The 19,731-nt window shown below is 41.6% G+C and overlaps 1 protein-coding gene across 1 annotated transcript in view; it reads left to right on the top strand.

Annotated features, from left to right (window-relative positions):
• Positions 1-19,731, top strand: part of LOC123998713 (follistatin-related protein 4-like) — a 249,095-nt gene that overhangs the window by 39,776 nt on the left and 189,588 nt on the right. The window contains exon 3 of the mRNA XM_046303809.1: positions 125-158. Within this exon, the coding sequence (XP_046159765.1) occupies positions 125-158 (34 nt within the window). The remainder of the gene's footprint in view (positions 1-124; positions 159-19,731) is intronic.

Raw genomic sequence — 19,731 nt, 5'->3', positions numbered from 1 at the left:
GACTGGTCTTTTCTCAGAGGGGAAAACACACATTACATGTTGCATAACATTTTGCTGAGAAGCACACCCGGGTCTTGTCTGAGGCCCATAGTAACACATTGCGTTGTGCTCTCTCTCTTTGCAGAAGAGTGGAGCAGCTGACGGAGTTGCCGATTCATGTAAGTATCCTGTAATCAACCAAATTGCACCACTTAAATACAGTATGTTTATCGATGGCATAAACCTTTTATGTTGGTGCAGGTTATGTGAAAAGCATTGATAGTACATTCTATAGAAGCCCTCTTTGGTGAAAGCACTCAAGGTTTTACATAGTGTCAAACCTACTTCTACACCACACACATCTCTTGTGTTAAAGATGATAATTTAAAATCACATTTGGGCGATTTCAACACCAGCGTGGCCCGAAAATATTTTTGGTATCGCAGATTGTTCTGGCAATTTACATAACTTCATTGGGAGGAAGAATGTTTAACATGCTTTTTACATTTGCATCACCATTTCTGGGTGGGGGGAATCCTAATGAAAGTGGCCATTCAGGTGCTTTTTGGACCTATACAGTACATGCCTCCTGTAAGACCCTATGATCTGTGAACCGTACATGGTACAGACAACCTATGTCATTGTACTCCTTATGGTGTGCTCTAAAATATATAGTATGTCTATACTCTGAAGAACGAAAATTCACATGAATGTATCCAACATTAAAAATATAATTATTCCTTTCTCAAAAGTACCTTTTGTGATTAGATTGTTGTTGTTATACTCTTCAAACACATAACATTTTCAGAGTAGGCTCTCTGCTACTTTTAAAGAAATTGTACATTTACACATAGAAATAGACATTATAGGTCATTAACCAATCACAGCCCTCCTGTAGGATTGCACATTCAGTAAATCACCAGCAGAGGGAGTTCCCTTTGAAATTATTTTCCCATTCACCTGTGTTAGTGGTGCTGATAAAATGTATCATAACTTTAAAAGTAGCAGAGAGCCCACTCTGGAAATGTTGATGTATATTGTTTAAAACAATATGTCAAAAAAGGGCACTTTTATATATTAATATTAATCATTTTCATGTTGAATAAATTCATGTGTAAAATTGTATTTCAGAACCTGGCGATACTCCGTATTTTAGAGCACACTATTAGGTGTATAACGACACAAAGTTGTTACCTGTATATTGTCTGGATCACTGGGTCTTACAGGGGGAATGCATAGGTCAACAACAACAAAAAGGCCTAAATGGGCCGCTTTCATCATGATTTATACGGTATCCTACTATAATCACATCGTTGCTGTGATGTGGTCGGCACTGCAGGGCTTTACGTCGGCGGTGGTGTTCTATTGCTGACTGGGAGATTCCAAGCTGTGGAATAAGGAAGATGCAGTGCTAGGTCTCCGTATTGTCATGCTCTCAATACATGAAACAAAAATATAAACGCAACATGTTAAGTGTTGGTCCCATGTTTCATGAGCTGAAATGAAAGATTACAGACATTTTCTGTACGCCCCAAAAAGCTTATTTGTCTCAAATGTTGTGCACACATTTGTTTATGTCTCTGTTAGTGAGCGTTTCTCCTTTGCAAAGGTAATCCATTCCCCTGAAAGGTGTGGCATATCAAGAAGCTGATTAAACAGCGTCATCATTACATAGGGGCACCTTGTGCCATGGACAATAAAGGGCCACTCTAAAATGTGCAGTTTTGTCACACAACACAATGCCACGATGTCTCAAGTTTTGAGGGAGTGCGCAATTGGCATGCTGACTGCAGGAATGTCCACCAGAGCTGTCGCCAGAGAATTTAATGTTAATTTCTCTACCATAAGCCACCTCCAATATCATTTTAGAGAATTTGGCAGTATGTCCAAACAGGCCTCACAACCGCAGACCACGTGTGTGGCGTTGTGTGGGAGAGCAGTTTGCTGATGTCAACGTTGTGAACAGAGTGCCCCATGGTGGTGGTGGGGTTATGGTATGGGCAGGCATAAGCTACGGACAACGAACACAATTGCATTTGATCTATGTCAATTTGAATGCACAGAGATACCGTGACAAGATTCTGAGGCCCATTGTAGTGCTATTCATCCGCTCCCATCAACTCATGTTTCAGCATGATAATGCATAACCACGCACGCCCAGTGGTGGAAAAAAAGACCCAATTGTCATACTTGAGTAAAAGTAAAGATACTTACATAGAAAATGACTCAAGTAAAAGGGAAAGACCCAGTAAAATACTACTTGAGTAAAAGTCTAAAAGTATTTGGTTTTAAATGTATCAAAAGTAAATGCATTGCTAAAATATACAAAGTAAAAGTATAAATCATTTCAAATTCCTTATATTAAGTAAACCAGATGGCCAGATTTTCTTTTTTAAGTGTACGGATAGCCAGAGGCATGCTCCAACACTCAGACATAATTTACAAACGAAGCATTTGTGTTTTGTGAGTCCGCCAGATAAGAGGCAGTAGGGATGAGCAGGGATGTTCTCTTGATTAGTGTTCGAATTTAACCACTTTTCTGTCCTGCTAAGCTTTGAAAATATAACACCGTACCCAAACCTGCTGGGCAGGTGCATCATCGTGTGCAAATTGATTTTGTCCCCCCACACCAAATGTGATCATGACACGCAGGTTGACATATCAAAACAAACTCTGAACCAATTATATTAATTTGGAGACAGGTCGAAAGGCTTTATACATTTATGGCAATTTAGCTAGCTAGCTTGCAGTTGCTGGCTTGTCCTATTTAGCTAGATTGCTGTTTCTAGCTAATATGTCCTGCGATACAAACGTTAAGTTGTTTAAAAAAAACTTGAAATGCACAAGGTCCTCTACTCTGACAATTAATCCACACATACAACAGTCAACCAAATCATTTCTAGTCATCTCTCCTTCTTACAGGCTTTTTCTTCTCTGGACTTTATATGGCAATTGGCATCTAACTTTCATAGTTACCACAACAACCGATCGAACTCAGTTCATCTTTCAATCACCCACGTGGGTATAACCAATGAGGAGATGGCATGTTGGTATCTGCTTCTATAAACCAATGAGGAGATGGGAGAGCCAGGACTTGCACCGCGTTCAGCATCATAAATAGAACTGCCTTCTATTTTAGAGCTTGGCAATGCAGACGCTCGTTGGCGCGCACGAGCAGTGTGAATTCAATAATTGAATAACGTGTACTCTATGTTTAAATTTATTTTGTGACGGGAGCAGTGTGGTCAGCATGCAAGGAGTGCTTTTGGGTGTCAGGGAAAATGTATGGAGTAAAACATTTTCAAAAATATAAATAGTAAAGTACAGATACCCAAAAAACAACTTAAGTAGTACTTTAAAGTATTTTTACTGAAGTACTTTACACCACTGTCCACGCCCCTACTTAAAAACAAAGGTATCTGTGGCCAACAGATGCATATCTGTATTCCCTGTCATGTGAAATCCATAGATTAGGGTGAAATTAATTGATTTTAATTGTCTGGTTTCCTTGTATGAACTGTAAAACCTTTGAAATTGTTACATGTTGTTTTTATTTTTGTTCAGTATAGTTTCAAGATCACAGCCAATCTTAGTGTGCATTGGAATGTTATAGTCAAATGTCCATTGGAATGTAATATTCAAAGTGTGTTTTCCTTGTACAGTATTTGTTGTCGATGGTGTAGTTTTTTTTTTCCTCACAGCAACCCTTTTGTGTATTATAGCACATAGGCTGTGTTTCTGACCTTAGAACAAATGGCAAATGGCTTAAGTTAAGGAAACAACACGTCCCGGGTGACTACATTCTTCATTGCCATTTAAGGACAGACCAACAGTGTTAGAATGTGTTGGAATTATTCACATGGTGTGGTGATCCATCCGTCTCCTGGGACTAATTATTCACTATCTATTTGTATGCTAAACTTCCCCGCCTTCAAAAACGCATGTCTTGTCCTTTATTCCTTGTAAGGGAATAACTGCAGATCTCTCCCTCTCTCACCCTTTGGCCAACTGCTGCCTTGGTCTCTCTCTCTCTCTCTCTCTCTCTCTCTCTCTCTCTCTCTCTCTCTCTCTCTCTCTCTCTCTCTCTCTCTCTCTCTCTCTCTCTCTCTCTCTCTCGCCGGCCGCACTTGATGGCATCGCCCTCGCTCTAACATCACAGTGAGGGTAGAGAGAGACAGGGTCAAGGGTACCTCGCCTTTCACACAGCCAATCCCGACCTGGGTTTAAGCTAATTTGCTTCCCCTAGTCCAGAGATTTGGTCTGCAGAAAGTTATTAGTCTTGTCCTGCAGTTTGAATAACATAAAATCATGCCACCATTTCATAACTGTAACAGCTGTAATGCATAGGTCTCTTTTTGGGGCATTCCTTGAACTTTGAGTAAGTCCTCTGGGTCTATTTCAGTTCAGATATTGGCCACGTCTCTCTCTCTCTCTCTCTCTCTCTCTCTCTCTCTCTCTCTCTCTCTCTCTCTCTCTCTCTCTCTCTCTCTCTCTCTCTCTCTCTCTCTCTCTCTCTCTCTCTCTCAAGGTTTTTATTGTCATGTCTGTGCTACTCACTTGGAGATGACGGCATTAATCAAATTGCCCCGGTTTTGCTTGAGAGACGACAACATTACCTGGGGAAATTGTGGTGGTGCAAACATGGCATGGTGGTCTTCTGTCGGCTCAGACAGGAGTCATAAATAAATGACATTTCACTGGCTAGCAGCACACAACAAGCAACGGAAAAGGTCAGGCTGTACAGAGAACAGAAGCAGAATGAAATGTAACGTGATCCCCAGACGTTTTATCTCTATTGTTTAGGTCATATGCTAAATTTATATTGTCCATTTAGCTTATGAATAGGTGGTGATTCATTTGGCCTTGAGTGCTTAATTTATGAACCTTTTACTGAGGATTAATCAGGGTTCGTTACCATCACAAATTAAACAATGGGAAGAGGTAAACCAAGTTAAGCAGCCCTGTGGTTCATTTAGACGGTAATTGGGTGGGAATTAGATAGGGCAAGGGAGACAGAGGGACTCTCTAACAAGCTGGAAATGACTGGAAAGGTAGGGGCAGGAGGAGAGGAGAGTAGAGGGGAGGAGGCTATCCTCACAGATACCAAGGTGTGAGTGTTTTGTCATTAAACCACCGAGCCAGATAACCCATCTCTGTTTCAATTCCACAGATATTCTCCCTCGAGGTCTTAACACTTTAAACAAATTCAAATTCAAAAGGAATGTGAAGTGTTATTGCTCCAAAACAGTCCTGCTGTTACAGCCCTCTTTTTACTAATGTATAGGAGTTCTCAGTGAACATTGGAAATAGGCTCCATTGCATGCAAATAACACGTTCTCTGTGTGGCCTTCAATTAAACTCTGCAAGATTTGGGAGCGATCCAGATAGACAGACTTTCAGGTTCTACTTCAGAGAGTCATCTCTAATGATTAAAACTGCCGCTATGGATCATTTCACTACTGACGGTTATGTCACTATCAGATAGTCACGTCATAAATCTCACGAGATATGATTTCATTATGTTGAAGAACAATAAAGATTACTCAGCATAGAGTTCATAAAATAGCGCACAGAAATCACTCCATCAGAAACGTAATCAAAATAGTTAAGTATAATAGCCTTTTGTGAAATGCCTCCACCTTATAGATTTGGTAAATACACTTAGAAGCCCTCTGAATGGCTTCTGAGTTGTGATTTTCCCCATAAATGTTCTGATTTCCAAGTCCATTCTGATCACGCCCAGGAATTACAAGCTTTCCCCAGCATCCCTATACTCAAATTGAGTAGGTACAGTAACACTACTTTGATTCGACTTAAAGTATGAAAGTTAAAGACAAAGGGAGTTGTACCAAAAGCGTATGCTCTGTACTTAGCAATGCCCTGAGATCCAGTTGAAGGGCTTATGGAGGGCACATCATACTCTTTGGGGATTTGGAGAGCCTTACATTGGCAGTGAAACTCTGAATAGCACTTTCCTCTGACTGGGGAGAACTGGAAGGAACGCTGCAGTGCCCGTTTGGGCTGGAGATATTAACACAGAACACGCTAAGATCGCAGAAAGGAATGGTGGGAAAAATGACATAAAGATGGCTGTTATTTTAAGGGGGCTAAAAACAACCTTGCAACTTGGCTTTGATCTCTAAGCAGCTTGTGAATTACAATTTTGTTCTGCTTTACAAGGCTAAAGAGAGCTAACGCTGCCATTATTTGCATACTTAACATAAGGATAAGACGACAATATCTCATTCAACAGGTTAGGTTTGCAAGTACAAGTCATCATCGCGTGATATATTTTGTCAGTGGCGGTTGGTGACATTTAAGATGATGGAGGATTATTATGATGTTTTTTTAATGAACTAGGCCTTATTTTTATTGCAGCATATTGGATGATATCATATTCCATTCACCCAGCTCAGTTTAACATCGCAACAACATGTAACAACATGATACTCTAATTTTCCCTGTACCCATCATGAAGTTGCTACAACCTACCCTATGAAGGAAAGTGTACAGTGTAGGTGCACGCGAGACCATTTTGAGTAATCAAGGTGGCCGACAGTGACATACCGCCTTGCACACTCCTGCCTGCATCGAGCTGTTCTAGGGTGTAATGATTAGTCCAACAGTTGCAAACAGTAGTTTCTATTGGACAAATTCAGGTATGTTTATCCCCGTTTTGTTTCATTTGCTTCAGTTTAAGAAGTGTTTTCCAACAGAATTGGCGCAATGAATACACCCCTTTCACTTTCCTTCTCGCATCTATCTACGCTCTCTCCTGCTCTCACCTTTTCCCTTTGCTTGTGGACTTCAGTGCAAAAAACATCAACTGCCTTTGACCAGGAGAAGAAACCTTTCCAAGACCAACCATCATATCATGACCGCTAACCGCCACACATAGCCTACATCGTTGTCATGTCATAGTCATCATAGCTACTAGAACTAATGCATTAAAAAACCCGCTACAATCATGCAGTATAGTCTACAGTCAACAGTAAGCAGTTACACCGGTAGGCAATACATTAATCAAGCCATAAGCTTACCTTGACTTGGAAGAGTTAGTGTTGGATAGCCACAGTCAGCTAGCTAACATAGCATCCCTTTTTGTTTGAGGCAGGTGTTTGAGTAGGCAAACTAGCTAAGTGCATTCAATGCTAGCTAAGTAAGAAAATATATATTACAAATTATATCTAGCTCTCTCTCTCTTTCATTCCCTCTCTTTTGTTTCTCAGAACCATGAACCTCCCAAGTTTTGTTTTGTATTGAAGTCAATGTACCACAGGATGACAGGAGCTAGTTGTCCTCCGGCTATACCATGGTGCTGCTGGGACTACTATAGACCTACTGTATTTATTATCATATGTACAGTGCCTTGCGAAAGTATTCGGCCCCCTTGAACTTTGCGACCTTTTGAAGTTCTCTCTCCAGAAGTTCAGTGAGGATCTCTGAATGATCCAATGTTGACCTAAATGACTAATGATGATAAATACAATCCACCTGTGTGTAATCAAGTCTCCGTATAAACGCACCTGCACTGTGATAGTCTCAGAGGTCCGTTAAAAGCGCAGAGAGCATCATGAAGAACAAGGAACACAACAGGCAGGTCCGAGATACTGTTGTGAATAAGTTTAAAGCCGGATTTGGATACAAAAATATTTCCCAAGCTTTAAACATCCCAAGGAGCACTGTGCAAGCGATAATATTGAAATGGAAGGAGTATCAGACCACTGCAAATCTACCAAGACCTGGCCGTCCCTCTAAACTTTCAGCTCATACAAGAAGAAGACTGATCAGAGATGCAGCCAAGAGGCCCATGATCACTCTGGATGAACTGCAGAGATATACAGCTGAGGTGGGAGACTCTGTCCATAGGACAACAATCAGTCGTATATTGCACAAATCTGGCCTTTATGGAAGAGTGGCAAGAAGAAAGCCATTTCTTAAAGATATCCATAAAAAGTGTAGTTTAAAGTTTGCCACAAGCCACCTGGGAGACACACCAAACATGTGGAAGAAGGTGCTCTGGTCAGATGAAACCAAAATGTAACTTTTTGGCAAACAATGCAAAACGTTATGTTTGGTGTAAAAGCAACACAGCTCATCACCCTGAACACACCATCCCCACTGTCAAACATGGTGGTGGCAGCATCATGGTTTGGGCCTGCTTTTCTTCAGCAGGGACAGGGAAGATGGTTAAAATTGATGGGAAGATGGATGGAGCCAAATACAGGACCATTCTGGAAGAACCTGATGGAGTCTGCAAAAGACCTGAGACTGGGACGGAGATTTGTCTTCCAACAAGACAATGATCCAAAACATAAAGCAAAATCTACAATGGAATGGTTCAAAAATAAACATATCCAGGTGTTAGAATGGCCAAGTCAAAGTCCAGACCTGAATCCAATCAAGAATCTGTGGAAAGAACTGAAAACTGCTGTTCACAAATGCTCTCCATCCAACCTCACTGAGCTCGAGCTGTTTTGCAAGGAGGAATGGGAAAAAATTTCAGTCTCTCGATGTGCAAAACTCATAGACATACCCCAAGCGACTTACAGCTGTAATCACAGCAAAAGGTGGCGCTACAAAGTATTAACTTAAGGGGACTGAATCATTTTGCACGCCCAATTTTTCAGTTTTTGCTTTGTTAAAAAAGTTTGAAATATCCAATAAATGTCGTTCCACTTCATGATTGTGTCCCACTTGTTGATTCTTCACAAAAAATACAGTTTTATATCTTTATGTTTGAAGCCTGAAATGTGGCAAAAGATCGCAAAGTTCAAGGGGGCCGAATACTTTCGCAAGGCACTGTATCTACAAAGGCTCATTTTTAATGTTTCACTATTCTTTTTTAAATGAAATTCACTGAGGAGGATGGTCCTCCCCTTCCTTCTCTGAGGAGCCTCCACTGCTGTATATGTGATCTGTGATCATATGAAATAGGTAATTGAATTAATGTGGAAGTGAATATAAACACAATAGCCTGTGTGACTTGAGCCATCTGTGAGGTGTTCACAGATGAGACAGGTTGTGATTAGATTTGCATTGACTCACACTGCCTCGTCTCTGGAGGGACAGCAACACAGTGTTTTCAGCCTGAGCAGCTAGGTGGCATTACCCCGAAGGTACACTTTTTACCTTTATCTTGAACTGTATTGCCTGGCATCAACACACACCCTGCTTTATGAGGTGGGAAAATAAATGATTGCCTTGAACTCCTACAGTGTGTGCTCTTATCTTCCCTGCTTCTCTGCCTGACGGAGTTCTGAGAATAAGTTACTGAGATGGGGATCTCATCCGGGCAGCAAGGTCCTTAGAAGCACTTTGTCACTCTGCAAAGGACAAAGCATATTTGCATACCTCAGGGGAAGTGGAAATATTAATAAGATACTGTCAAGTCGGGTTATATGACTCAGTAAACACATTCTCTGCACAATGCTTGCATATGCATTTGGTGTCAGAGACACAGTGCTATCGAAACAGTCAGAGGGAGTTTTTTCTTTGTCAGATGTGTTCATTCACGTTTTGACTTGAGACTGATGCTGCTGGTGTTTCCTAGGAAATATATCTCAAATGGTCTTTCTGGGAAAGTTTCCTAGTTCAGTTAGAGCGTAAATTCCATATCTGACCAAACCTTCTACAACCACCAGCGGTAGATTGCAGGTCTAGTCAGAGAAGATAGACGTGAAAACGGTGCGACGAAGACGTTGTCGATGTTACACTTTGAAGAGTGTTCAGGATATTTCTTTTCTTTTAAGTCATTGCACTTTGCAAAGACAAAGAGAGTGACTTTGCCGAGCACTCCCACTCAGAGATATCCACACAGAGTGCATTCTTTTGTTCACTGGGGACAGACAGACGTGCCTCAGGCTGATGGCTTAAGGCTTAGTGATTGAAAATCACAAACTCAAAACCACTGAATTGTGCTTATGTGAGGTGAAAATGAGTTAAACGAGGCAAATAATAGAATTTGAACGGTTTTAAAACAGTATTTTGTATTATCTACATCATTTTCTAAATATGACAAGCAATTACCAGTGTCTTCATTTTGGCAGTCTGGGAGGATATATGCTTGCCAAGATGCACGCTTTGAATGTGTGCTTTTCAAATTCAATACGCAATTTGTGCGTCTCTGAAGCTCTTTAGCTACGTCCTCTCCTTTTGTGTTCTTGGCAAGTCATAGCATAAAAGCACCCTGGTGCATCTGACAGAGAGTCTGATCTTAGCAAGCGATGCAAATATTCTACTGAGATTCGTCCTAAAAATAACACCGTAACATAAAACCATCTGTGTTGGATCCTTGCTATGGTACTGCATTTGTATAGTGTCCATATTTACTGTTCGCAGAACCTTCGGGATGTGAATCCTGGTATGGAATAATAACCAGCTATAGAGCTATACCAGTGGATGGGTAGCTCCTTTTGAGAATATCTGCGAGTGTCTTTGGAATTAAAACACTGAATTATTTATAACTCAAAAAACGTGAAACTGGCTCAGGTAGGTAGCAGGGAGAGAGAACACCCACAACACTAGCGACAATAACAAATTATTTCCCTGGTTTCCCTGGTTACATCCCAAATAGCAAGCTATTCCCTATATAGTGCACTACTTTTGAAAGTAGAGCACTATATAGGAAACAGGGTGCCATTTGGGAAGCATACCCTGTTTGTTTTGAAAACTGTGTGGGCTAACAGAGAGCATACCGAGAGTATGGATTCTGCCTGTGTTTTAGAAGAGAATTATAGAAGCATGCTGAATGAATGTAAGGGAATTCTCATTAGCCGATGATTCACTTGGAATCTCTCAACTCATTCCCCCCCTCCTAAAACACACAGCAGTGTTCAGAGTGGTAATGCCATATTGGTGGCACATCAATGCTTTTTGCCCTCTACACTGAGTTCACAAAACATTATGAACTCCTGCTCTTTCCATGGCATAGACTGACTAGGTGAATCCAGGTGAAAGCTATGATCCCTTATTGATGTCACCTGTTAAATCCACTTCAATTAGTGTTGGGGGAGGAGGGGAGGAGACAGGTTAAAGAAGGATTTTTAAGCCTTGAGACAATTGAGACATGGATTGTGTATGTGTGCCATTCAGAGGGTGACAAGACAAACGAGTTAAGTGCCTTTGAACGGGGTACGGTAGTAGGTGCCAGGGGCACCGGTTTGAGTGTGTCAAGAACTGCAATGCTGCTGGATTTTCACGCTCAACAGTTTTCCGTTGTATCAAGAATGGTCCACCACCCAAAGGACATCCAGCTAATTTGACACAACTGTGGGAAGTATTGAAGTCATCATGGGCCAGCATCCCTGTGGAACGCTTTCGACACCTTTTAGAGTCACCGCCCCAACGAATCGTGCCTGTTCTGAGGGAAAAAGGGGGTACTCAATATTAGGAAGGTGTTCTTAATGTTTTCTACACACAGTGTATGATATAAAATGATGATCTCATGCTATATGGTCCCATTATGTAATTTTGACACTGGTCCAGGTGATGGTGGCCTAACCCTCTCTCACACTCGTACTTTCGTAAACTGCAGTTGTGAATATGGATTTAGCATTTAACAATATAGGATGAGGGAAGTCATGCATGTAAATGCTTGCTACAGTATCAAATTACCTCTATTGGAGAGCATTGAGGCTCTGAGATCCAGTGGCCTGCATGGTAAGAGTGTGACAGAATGCCAAACGTCTTAAAAGTCTCCCTCTCTCGCTCTGACTGATTGACATGGAAGTCCTCTGTGTGTGTTATGCGCTCACATAATATGATTATAGTCTTGGAGAATGGTGCTTGGAACCAAAAATAGGCAGGAAAAGGCACATTATCAATCCGATTCTTGTCTTGGTCAGTCCGAGTGTTAGTGGCTGTAAGTGAGAGAATGCCAGTCAGCACAATCAGTGTCAAACTGTCCCTCCCATCCTCCCACCCACACACTTAAGTTTCAGGGCTGGTTGTTACCATGCTCAATCCTCACTGTGGCAACACTCTAGCTACACAGCCATGCTAGCAAGGAATGCCTTTTTCTTCTGAGTCTCCTAATTATCATTTGTCAATTCTGTCTTTTGATATTTTTACACAGTCTTGTGATTAACTTTAAGCACAGAGTTTCGTACAGTGTTTTAGAGTTATTTGCACTGTTAAATAATGATTTTTGAGGACTAAATACCTTCTCAGAGGAGGGATCATATTGTCGGGGATGATGAAGAAATATGTCTGTATGATGTAGTATGCCATACCACACTGGGCTGACTTCAAATATTTCCCCTGAGGTTCTCTTCCCATCTCGATTAACTCCATCTACCTACCCATCGCTCCTTTACCATTAGACCATTAGACCATAGTCGTAAAAGAATATTGCTGGTAAGATCAGCTTTAGTGCATTATGTGACAACCCAAGGCATTTTTTAAAAATGGGGAAACATGTATTGTCATTTCGGTGGAGTGGAGAGTTACAAAGAATCCCTTGCAAGTGGTTTGTGTCAATGTGGTCTGGTGTTTCAAATGGCACCCTTTGTTCCTTTATAGTGAGGGGGGGGGGGTGGTCAGGTGTGAGTGTTAGTTTACAAAAGGCAGGAGAGGGTGCTGTGGGATTAGTGTTTCAGATGTTTTTGGAAGATGGGCAGGGACTCTGTTGTCCTAGCTTCATGTGGAAGCTGGTTTCACCATTGTGGTGCCAGGACAGAGATGAACTTGGACTGAGGTGAGCGGGAGGGCCAAGGGAACAGAGGTGGCAGAACGGAGTGCTCAGGTTGTGGTGGAGGGTTTGAGCATAGCCTGAAGGTGGGGTGGGGCAGTTCCTCTTGCTGCTCGATAGGCAAGCACCATGATCTTTTTTAGTGAATGCAAGCTTCGACTGGAAGCCAGTGGAATGTGTGAAGGAGCGGGGTGACATAGGATAACTGGGGAAGGTTGAACACTAGGCTGGCTGCAGTGTTCTGGTTCATTTGCAGGGGTTTGTTGGCACAAGCAAGACCTGTGCTGCTTCCTGTGTAAGGTATGGTCATGCTCTATGGATGTCGTAGAGCGTGAACCTGCATGAGCATGGGAGCATAGAGCATAGAGCAGCGTAGAGCATGAGCAAGTTACTGCTTTGATGTTTGCAGAGAATGACAGGGTGTTCTGGGAGGGGAACACCGTGGAGTTGTCAACCGTGATGGAGAGGTCTAAGAGCAGCTCAGTCTTGTTCAGGTTGAGCTTGAAGTAGTGGGCGACATCGAAGCTCAGATATCTGCCAGGCATGCAGAGATGCGTTTTGCCACCTGGGTGTCAGAAGGGGGGAATGGAGAAAAGTAGGTGAGACCATGTGAGGATACGAGGGAGCTGAGTGACTTGGTGTGTAGAGAGAAGCGGAGAGGGCCTGGAACCGAGCCCTGGCAGACACCATTAGTGAGAGTCCGTGGTGCAGACACAGATCCTCTCCGTGTTACCTAGTAGGAGCGGCCTGCCAGGTAGGATGCAATCCAAGAGTGTGCAGAGCCTGAGACGCCCAGCCCTGAGAGGGTGGAGGAGGATCTGATGGTTCACGGTGTTGAAGGCAGCGGATAGATCTAGGAGGATAGATCTGTTACATTCCCCAGCAAGAAAAACACTTGCCCAAGAAGAGATGAATAAAATAAAAACCCTGAAGATCAGATAAAGGATTGTTTTTCTAGAAATCAAATAGGGAAAGCCAACGAAAGGTGCCAACCTTCTACACCTCTAAAGACAACTGTAGCACTGGGTCAGCCACTCTAAAATATCAACTGTGCCAGCACACCTTCCGACTAACGAGATGGTGTCACACATACTGACTAACCAGGTGACACCAATCGGTGCGCCCCACAGACTAACATCCAACCTAAAAATATCAATGGAATAAACTAATTGGCCTTACCACAAACATGTGGATTTCAAGGAAAAAATCCTGCAATATGAGACTCCAGCAAATGAGACGGTGTTTGGTGGAGCTCAATTTCTGCAGGATATGGGTAAACGAGAGGGTTATGATCGATATAGACAACATAGGGGTAAAGGCCGATACATAAACCTTGATGTGTTGAAGAGCCAGTACCAAATTGAGCATCTCCTTCTCGATAGTCAAAGAGTGTTTTTGATTTCAGACCAATGTCTTTAAAAAATACCCCACAAGGGTGCTCAACATTGTTATCGTCTTTCTGTAGGAGCACAGCCTCTGCTCATACATCTCTGGCATCGGTGTACAAAGCATATGGTACGACGGAAATCTGGAGCAGCTGGCACCAGTGCGGAGACCAAAACGGTCTTTGTATTTCTCTATTGTGTAGGAGGCTAACCCGAACGGAAGACAAAAGGTAGGAGAATAAACCATCAGGAGTGACAATAGCATACGAGTCTTTGGAACACTTAGCAGCGCCAACATGGTCCACACAATCGTCGACCCCGGGCAAAGGGTTTGGGTCCGACTTAGTAACGGCATTGAGTTTCCGAAAATCAGAACAAAACTGCAGAGACCCATCTGAGATGCTAATATACAGGGCGAACTCCACGGACTGTTCCCATGTTGTGTAATCCCGAGCTCAAGCATTCACTCCACCTCACTGCTGAGATTTTCAGGATTCACTCAATAGGCATATTGTTTGATTGGGGCAGAGTCCCCAATGTCAATGTCATGCTCTAGTAGATTTGCCTGAGTTGGTATATCTGAGAATAAAGCCTGATATTCTAAAAGCAGTGCAACAATGTCACCCTTTACCTCCGGAGACAAGTATGCTAAAACAAGTTATTTTAAGTATGCTCTTGTGAGGACATGAGTGTGGAGCACACATAACATATTACACTTGAGAAGCACTCGTACTCCTCCTACCTTATTACCTCATGCTGCACCCCCCCATTCACTGAACCTACTTCCAGCCAGGACAATGCCAATTAGAGACTAAACAAGATATACACAAATTAAATGTTTTACTTCAGAAATATCACCTATCTATATGTGAATTATAATCTGCCTAGCCAGCAAGTTTTACATTTAAAATACAGTCTAAAACAAATGTTGTTATCCAAGGTAGAAGGCCAATGTTAGGTATGAATTATTTGTGTGTAGCTAATGCTAGCTAGCTTTGAGTTCCTCGTCAGTTAGCCTTCGTTGGATAGCTTTAGCTAAGTGCAGATTCATGCATTGTGTATGTTAGTATTGGTTGGGATTATGGTTAATTGTTCATGTCTAAACAAATCACTCCACTATGAAAGTAAACTTTTCACTGCACCATTTACACCTTCTGTATCCTGTGCATGTGACAATAAACTTAGATTTGTATTTTATATAGTGTGTGTTTAGCAGAGACAGGAATGTGAAAAACAACATGACCTGCACGAAAGTCAGATTAGGATATGGGCCAAGGACTAGATAGTGTGTTTTTACTACTACTTTCTGCTACTACTTTCACATTTTTTTGTCTTTAAATTTTTGGTTGTTTTATCCACTAACTTACTCACTTTGTTTAGCACATGGCCTCACATGTGAGCCCTTAAAGAGATTGGTGGAGCTAAGGATTGAGAGGGTGTCAACAATGCTGAATGGGTGTAGACAAAGAAGAGCTCTCCAGTAGGTGTACCAAAACATTCACAGGCCATTCTCTCAGAAGTGGGGTTACACATTTATCAACTTTCAAAGCAGAATTACCTTCCCATTGTTCCTCAACTGCATTGTATGATATACCATTTGCTAGTGCTGAGTATCTACTTTTATGCAATGTAAAAAAACACAATTTCAAATTTTGCTACGTGCAACCGAATCGAGGTGGTGGGTCACATATTGTAGTCAGGCAACAAGAGATGTGAATGGACTACATTTCAATCCGAAGTCTGAGTTCACTTTCTCTTGCTTCAGCACTGAACCAGCCGCCATTGTTTTCAATACTTTTTGTGCCGCTACTTGGTTGTGTCACATTACGCCAACAATCCTGGGAATTTCAGTTGAAGCCTGCATCGATGCATGTCTCAAAATGTATGTATCTGAAAACTCCCCTCCATGCTCCGTTTTGCATACTTTGATTCATACTCGGACTGTTCCGTACTCCAATTTGTGTGCCCGGAGCACGGTAGAATGCATATTGAGAAGCACCCACTGTATTTAATCCTCAAAACAAACGCTACATAATCATTTAGGAATCACATCGTATGACTCGAAAAAGTGCTTAAGATATACGGTAGCAATCGAGATTGCATTTTTTCCCACGCAATTACATGCATTATAGCCTTCCTACCCATCCAGCTAAAAATGCAATGAAGAATAATGCCACTCCCATCTCAACCCTCTCAGAGGAGAGCCTTCATTCCTTTTGGCAAATGTATTTCATATTCAAACACAAATGGAGCAATTTGTGCAAATAGCATGCGTAACAGTGGGCAGGATGCATCCCAGGTGTGAAACCGTCAGTTAAGAATCCCATCCGCAGAAATAGGCCAGAGAATGAATTAGGCGTGTCATTGGGTAAGGGCATCTGTAAGGGAAAGGAAAACTGACATTTCTGCAGGCATGCATGCATAGGATAAGGATAGTGTGAAATCAGATATAGCACTGACAATTATACGCCACATACACAGATGTAGGATCACTCTTTCTGTTCCTGAGAATTGCAGATGAGCTTCGTGATTTACATACATTCACTGAAAACCTGCACTGACACACTGATATATTGACAGTGTAGCACTTTTCATGCAGCCTACTTTTGTCCAGCTACTAGCCTAACCACTACTAGCAGTGACATAATGGACGAAACGTGAAAATCCTGTTGCTGCAGGATTATTTTGCTACGACAATAATGGTCAAATTAAGATCCTACATGTATGTTGACTTTCACATCAACTGTCATAGTGTAAATGGCAATTTCAATAAGCTAAAGTCATTTAGCTTGTCTATAGGAGCATATGCCGCAGATAAACGAATCAACTATAATGCCCTCTAAAGCCCTCCTATACTGTCTAGCATGTCACTGGGTTAGTAAACAGCACAGAGGTCAAGCTGTGCAGTTTACTATTGCTTTTCTAGCACACTATTTCATATACAATGTATCCTGATATTACATTCATTGGATTACGGTTTTATATCATAAACACAGGCATTACCATGACTTCTCTGCAACTATGCCTGTTTGTAATCATTACTGTCACTTCAGTAATTGGGATATATAGTTATACAGTACATTCCTGGTTATTGTGTGTGAGGTGTGTTTAGTGGGTAGCTGTAGAGACAGAGGTCAGGTCTCTCTCTTTCTCTCCGTGTTTGTGAGTGTGTGTGCGCGCCAGTTAAAGACCGGCCATTTCCCTCTACAGATCTGAGATCTGCCCTCATTACTCTGGCTTTATTAATCTGAGTGCACGTGGCAGGGCCTCTGTCTAATTGCAATTTACCAACATGACATTGATGACAGCATATGCATTCATAATAGTATAGAAGCAGTTTCTCTCTCTCTCTCTTTCCCGCTCTCTCTTACACCTACACACACAATCTCTCGCTCTCTCTTTCTTTCTTTTCCATCTCTCCCCCTTTTCTCTTCGGCTGCTGAGAGAATCTGATTTATGTACTGCTTAGCTTGGTAACAATAAAGCAGATTTAGTAGAAAATGAAATATTAATAATGCTGTCTGTGAATATTTTACCGCTGGAGTTAGCTCTGTTGCGGTCCTCTCCTCTTCCCTTGCTCTGTGTGGGATGTATAATTGTGGGCCATGTCATTATCCTGGGCTATATGTGTAGGAGAGGGGGGTTTAGTTGATGAAAAATACACGAGTCTCTGAAGTTGTCGCTGAAGTGTTTAAAGCAATATCAGGGATGATGTTAGCAGTCAGGTCTGTCAAGTAAAAGAGAGAGGGGGGTAAAAACCTGTGACCAAAGACATGCCTTTTGCATGTTTTAGTGTTCCTTGGTTCCTTTGTCCTTGATGTTCATTGGCCGTGTTCTGAGAATGTCAGTGACCAGGGGATGACTGAAACGTTTAGGATTGTAGTTTTTACAGGGGGAAACAAACGTGTCCATATTTACTACGACAGGACTTGTAGCAACCTTGTTTAAAGGGGAGAAACAAACACTTTTGGGAAACTGCAAAATATGTGAATATGAATTTAGCATTTATCTGTATAGGACGAATTAAGTCATGTAAATGCTTGCTACTGTGTCTAATTCCCTCCATTGGAGAGTAGTGAGGCTCTGAGATCCAATGGCCTGCATGTTAACTGAGTGTGACAGAAAGTTAAATGTCTTAATAAAGACTCTCTCTCTATCGCTCCCTCGCTTTCAGCAGAATGACACATAAAAATGACTCTGACCTCTATTAAAAAGGGAGAAAGCATTTGAAGCAATTTATTAACATGAGCCTAAATTGATAGGAATTTAACTTTTCGCAATAATACGGCATAGCGAAGATGGACATGCTGCTCACATACTAATAAAAAGCCTGGTGAGTCCCACTATCCCATCACTTTGTCTTATTAGAGGGAATAATGTACAATGCGTAATTACATTCATATATAATTGATATCAAATCTCAATATTATTTAGTCAGCCAGGGACAGAGAATCGTGGATTTATATTGGGCTGTCAGACAGATAAATCACACATCATTCCAAACACATCATTTTTCAATAAAGTTTTAAATATTTAAAATATTTGACGACAGAAAGATGGCAAGTTAGTGAGGAAGAGCAGATCATTTCACACTATTTTTCATTGTTATTTGCATTAAAGGGGAAGTGACTCAGCCTTAGCTTGGCTTGAGGAATAGGTCCATGTTGAAATAGCAACTTGATGAGATGGAAATGCTTAGTATACACATAAGGACTGTTAAGTCTATGACCCTTTCATGGATTCACCAATCATTGTCACCTCTACATTTTATAGTTCGACATGGATTAGGCTACCTCCCAAATGACACCCTATTCTCGATATGGTGCACTACATTTGACCAGGGCCAATAGAGCTATACAGGGAATAGGGTGCCATTTGGGATGCACTCACAGGGGCGCAACTTTGGTTTTAGAAGAGGAGAGGACATAACATGGCATGGGGTCTAGAGGTCGATTTCTGCATTTCTACACAATCTCATATGACCCATGGCCGTCTCTATTTAGAACGACACCAAGTAAGGGAAAATGCCCCCAGTCATCAAGCTAGGTAAGAGATCATTATTAAATATATGTTTAAGTGATTGATAAGACTGAACTAGATCAAAGATAATTTAATAATCAACATTGTGTTGCGCCTTTAACCAATAACCTAAGAAATGAACAACTCTTTAAAAAAATGAGCTTAACTTTTGATTGTCTCTTAAGATATCCTCTATATCAACTTTCAGCCCGACCGCCCAGCCAGCCCGAGTCGCCTACACCCCCGACCACCACCATTCAATTACTCAACTCTCTCTCCGACACAACTTCCTTCCCACCTTCAAAAAAAAAGAAACATTCCACAAGGGGAAGGTTTGGGAACACCTGCACATATCAACAGAAACAGCACATCCTCCATCCTCCATATCAGTGGTTCCCAAACTTTTATAGTCCCGTACCCCTTCAAACATTCAACCTCCAGCTGCGTACCCCCTATAGCACCAGGGTCAGCGCACATTCAAATGTTGTTTTTTTGCCCTCATTGTAAGCCTGCCACACACACACTTTACGATACATTTATTAAACATAAGAATTAATGTGAGTTTTTGTCACAACCCGGCTCGTGGGAAGTGACAAAGAGCTCTTATAGGACCAGGGCACAAATAATAATATAATAATAATCAATAATTTTGCTCTT

The sequence above is a fragment of the Oncorhynchus gorbuscha genome, linkage group LG16 (assembly GCF_021184085.1).
Source record: "Oncorhynchus gorbuscha isolate QuinsamMale2020 ecotype Even-year linkage group LG16, OgorEven_v1.0, whole genome shotgun sequence".
Classification (NCBI taxonomy): Eukaryota; Metazoa; Chordata; class Actinopteri; order Salmoniformes; family Salmonidae; genus Oncorhynchus; species Oncorhynchus gorbuscha.
The sequence above is the reverse complement of the archived record's forward strand: the minus strand, read 5'-3'. Positions and strand labels throughout refer to the sequence as shown.